Genomic DNA, 5,379 nt, shown 5'->3' on the forward strand with positions numbered 1-5,379 from the left:
GGGCGGGCCTTCATTTGATAAGGAACTATTTCGGCCGTTCATGCCAGAACTGGGGAGAGAGGTGTTTTAATAATGTAAAATATGTAAAAAATAATGTGTTTTTCGAACAACCTAGAATGAGAGCCTGTTCTAGTACACACCCAAAACAAAATCAAGACTTTGTAAAAGAGCATAATAGGACGCCTTCAAAGTCAACATGAAATCCAAATGGACTTCTTTTACTATCTAAATATATGTGTCTGGTTTTATTGTGAATGATCCATTTATTTCTACTAAAAAAATATGTATTATTATACATTTTTTTCATTATTTTATCATTTGTAATATTTATTTTAAACAAAACAAATCATTGTATCTGGTGCACTTTCATCAGTGCATGTTATTCTGAAAAAATATGCTTATTTTCATCAGTTATTTTTGTAGCATTGAGATACTATTAATATTTTGAATGAGGTTTTGGTTACACTTTATTTTAAGGTGTCCTTGTTACAGTGTAATTATACATTTAATTACTGAGTAATATTAATTAACTACATCTACTTACTATATGGTTAGGTTTTGGGTTTGGTTTAGGGTCACTAGCATGTAATTATGCATAAATAATTGTTATTATAATAGTAAGTACATGTAACATGTGTAACAAGGACATCTTAAAATAAAGTGTTACCATAAACTCCATTAAATATGATATCAGAAGCTAATTATCTAAATACGAAAACTAAAAAAAAACTACTTTTGTTTTTAAAAAGACTGTCACAGTATAACATTGTTAAAGAAGAATAAATATGCTTTTAAGAATAGCTAAAACACAACCATACTTTTGTGACATTTTAGTGTATTTACGGAAAACATACTTATTTTACTCTTACTTGAAGTATATTTTATGTTTACTAAGAACATAGTAAAATGATACAGCTTTTAGTGGGTTTAAAGGGTTAGTTCACCCCAAAATTAAAATTCTGGTAACAAGGACATCTTAAAGTGTTACCGAGATTTTTTATATATATATTTTCTATTTTTATTTAATTTTAGTTAAAGTTTTAGTCATTTGTTGTGTGTTTTTGCCATTTTCATTCTTTTTTTAATATGTCTATATTAAGTTTTAGGTTTTAGTTTATGAGTAAAAATATAGATTTTTTTATTTTTTGTGAGTAAAAATATATTTTTAATAGTTAATATAATGTTCAACGATTTCAAGAGAATTATTTTATTTTTAAGGCAGTATTACAGTCATAAAAATTAATAAAAGGCCCTGAAAAAAACTATAAACCAACTTCCAAATGGACTCTATTTATTATCTTATCTTATGTTTTTAGTCTTACTGTGAATGATTAATTTTTTATTAATTTGTATTTTTTATTAGTATAAACTGATTTAAATTTATATTAAAAAATGCATTTATTATTTATTTATTTATTATTATTATTATACTATTAATAATAATAATAATATATTAATTATACATTATATATATAATAATTAAAATATTATTATATAATTTATTTATTTATTATTTTATGATTTTGATATTTATTTTAATTAATTATAATAATTCATTTAAAAAAATCCTTCTGTGTGTATATATATATATATATGCCTATTTTGAATTGGATTTTTATTTTTATATTTTGTGTTTTTTTATTTTAATTTTGGTTAGTTTTAGTAATTTTGTGTTGTGTTTTCCTTATTTTTTTCTTAAATATGTATATATAGTTTTTATTCGTTTTAGTTTATTTAGTTTTAGCAATTAATTTAATTTGCTGAAATAAAATAAGCTGAAGTTTTTACTATATTTTATTTTATTTTAGTTAATTTGAAGTAATGAAAAAGGGTTTTTTATGGTTTGACTCCTACGTAACATTATAACAACCCTAGTTGCTGACTTTAGAGCGTCACGCATACAGCACTAACACCTACCGGATCCAGGTGTGCAGCTGAAGCCGTCGCCGTGGAAACCAGGCCGGCACTGACAGGTGAAGGAGCCCTGGGTGTTGTGGCAGATGGCATCGCTATGGCAACGGCCCGGCTGGCACTCATCGATATCTGCATGCCACAGAGAGAGAGAGAGAAAATCACATGCAAACAGCTCTATGTGCACAGCTTTATCGGCTCAGTCAGCCTCGACTCTTCAGAATCAGCTCTATATGAAGGAATGCACATCTGTTGCGTGTTATTAATGAAGTATGTCCACCCTGCAGCGAATCGCTCACACAAACATACATGTGTGCAACACACCAGCCCTTCCTTACAGCTGGAGCGTCTCAGACGACCTCAGCGTGAAAATGTGAGACTGAGCCGTTATGACGTGGGAGACTAAATAACGCACACAGCTGTGGCGAGCACTTCCTGTCCAGATCACAGCACTTCCTGTCTCTGGGGGCCCTGCTGTCTGCTGAGAGACTGACACAAAACCCACAGACGCTTCACTGTACTGAATAATGACACTGCTGTGTTTTCAGTCTGTATTGTAGAAAGCGCTGTAGAAATAAATGTGAGTTGAGTTGACGACTGTCTTCAAATACGGCTTCATCTGAACCAGAATAAGGATCATACGTGATTGATTTGAAATCATCTCAAACAAATCAAAATCAACATATTTCTTATTTTAAATTTAATCCTAAACAACTGTTTTTGAAAGGTGAGTAAAAAAAAATAAATAAAAAAAATAATAAAAATTGACAAAAAACACAACAAAATTACTACAACTTTAAAATTAAAGAGAAAAAAGCAAATATAAAAATAAAAACTAATAAATAAAAATTAATAATTATATAGACTATATAAACTATATAGACATATTTTTAAAAAATCATAAAAATGACAAAAAAGCACTACAAAAATACTAAATCTTTTAACTGAAATTAAAGTGAAAACAGAAAATATAGAAATAAAAACTAATAAATAAATGTATAAAAACTATATAGACATATTTAAAAAATAAAAATGAATAAGAATGACAAAAAACACAACAAAATCACTATAACTAAAACTAAAGTTAAAATATCAAAATAAAAATGAATAAATTGAATTTAATAAAAACTATATAGACATTTAAAAACAAAAATTAATAAAAATGACAAAAACACACAACAAAATTACTAAAACTTTAATTAAAATTCAAGTGAAAACGGAAAATATAAAAATAAAAATGTATGAATATATAGACTATATAAACTATATAGACATATTTAAAAAAATCATAAAAATAACAAAAAACACTACAAAAATACTAAATCTTTAACTGAAATGAAAGTGAAAACAGAAAATATAAAAATAAAGACTAATAAATAAATCTATAAAAACTATATAGAAATATTTAAAAAGAAAAAATTCTAAAAATGACCAAAAAAAAAAGCACTACAAAAATACAAAATCTTTAACTGAAATTAAAGAGAAAACAGAAAATATACAAATAAAACTAATAAATAAATGTATAAAAACTATATAGAAATATTTAAAATATAAAAATTAATAAGAATGACAAAAAACACAAAAAAATCACTAAAACTAAAGTGAAAATATACAAATAAAAATGAATAAATAGAATTTAATAAAAACGATATACATTTAAAAACAAAAATTAATAACTATATAGACTATATAAACTATATAGACATATTTTAAAAAATCATAAAATTGACAAAAAAACACTACAAAAATACGAAATCTTTAACTGAAATGAAAGTGAAAACAGAAAATATAAAAATAAAAACGAATAAATACATTTATAAAAACTATACAGAAATATAAAAAAAAAAAAAATTAATAAGACAAAAAACACAACTAAATCCCCAAAACGAAAACTAAAGTTAAAATATAAAAATAAAAACGAATAAATAGAAATAACTATTAGAAAACTATATACATTTAAAAACAAAAATGAATAAAAATGACAAAAACACACTAAAACTTTAACTAAAATTTAACCATCAAAATTTGAGACTGAACAGACGTCATTTACACCCACTACTAGGCATTAGATCTGCATGTTATGTGTATTTCGGCTTGGCAGCGAGTGAGACGTTACCCTGACACGCCCGTCCGTCTCCAGAGAAGCCCGGCAGACACGAGCAGATATAAGACGAGTCTCCGGTGTAGCTGCATCTGGAGCGCTCGGGAGCGTCGCAGTCGTGCGTTCCTCTCTGACAGTGATCCACGGGACGCTCCGTCTCTGCACGGGACACAGGCACAACAAGCTCAAACGCCGCTCAGAAGGGGTTTGGTCACATGGGAGCGTGTCTCCCAAACACAGGCTCTTACCGACGCAGGTTCGTCCATCGCCGGCGAACTGAAAACCCTCCACACACTCACAGCGGAAAGGTCCGGGCTGGTTGCTGCAGATGCTGTACGGACCGCAGATCTGAGGGCTTTCTGAGCACTCATCAACATCTGACAAACAAAGACAGAAATTCATATGTGACCCTGGAGCACAAAACCAGTCATAAGGGTCCTGAGTAATAAGCTTTCCATTGATGTATGGTTTGTTAGGATAGCACAATATTTGGTCGAGATACAACTATTTGAAAATCTGGAATCTGAGGGTGCAAAAAAATCAAAATATTGAGAAAATCATCTTTAAAGTTGTCCAAATGAAGTTCTTAGCAATGCATATTACTAATCAAAAATTAAGTTTTGATATATTTACGGTAGGAGATTTACAAAATATCTTCATGGAACATGATCTTTACTTAATATCCTAATGATTTTTGGCATAAAAGAAAAATGGATAATTTTGACCCATACAATGTATTGTTGGCTATTGCTACAAATATACCCCAGCGACTTAACACTGCTTCTGTGCTCCAGGGTCACGTATTAACACAGAAAAGAGCTCAAAATAGGTTTCAATATTGATGTTTTTTTCAAACGTACAAACAACAGTTCTTATATACAATCTTCAATGTGATTTCCAAACAATATAAGTATTTTAAAGGCCAGTGCTGAAGCTGAAATCAACATAAAATAAAGACAGTGCAAGGAATTAATACCATAACGTACAAATACTTCACTATTTAAAGCATATAATATTATTCTTCATATTATTTTTCTAAATTGTTTTCTTTCTTTTTTTCTTCCATTCTAATAATTTTATTCTAAACTACTTAGTGATGCTTTCGTAACGTTTCATATAATGTTTTATATATATATATATATATATATATATACACAAAATGTAAACATTATATAATAAAATATGTTTTTTTTTTATATCATTAATCTTATATTAATATAATTAATATAAAATGTATTATATTTTATAACATTATATTAATATAATTAATTTAAATAATATATGAAAAATTAAAACATATGTATTATATTAAAATTTTGTATTTATATATATATATATATATATACATAAAATAAAATATATAAAAC

General features: G+C 27.4%; 1 protein-coding gene across 1 annotated transcript in view; it reads right to left on the reverse strand.

Moving 5' to 3' along the window:
• The window catches only part of LOC107702022 (nidogen-1-like), a 42,893-nt gene that overhangs the window by 12,612 nt on the left and 24,902 nt on the right, over nt 1–5,379 (reverse strand). Inside the window, exons 10-12 of the mRNA XM_016504232.1 lie at nt 4,261–4,389; nt 4,028–4,171; nt 1,918–2,043 (exon numbers count right to left, since the gene is read on the reverse strand). Of these exons, the coding sequence (XP_016359718.1) occupies nt 1,918–2,043; nt 4,028–4,171; nt 4,261–4,389 (399 nt within the window). The remainder of the gene's footprint in view (nt 1–1,917; nt 2,044–4,027; nt 4,172–4,260; nt 4,390–5,379) is intronic.

The sequence above is a fragment of the Sinocyclocheilus anshuiensis genome, unplaced genomic scaffold (assembly GCF_001515605.1).
Source record: "Sinocyclocheilus anshuiensis isolate Anshui unplaced genomic scaffold, SAMN03320099.WGS_v1.1 scaffold21, whole genome shotgun sequence".
Classification (NCBI taxonomy): Eukaryota; Metazoa; Chordata; class Actinopteri; order Cypriniformes; family Cyprinidae; genus Sinocyclocheilus; species Sinocyclocheilus anshuiensis.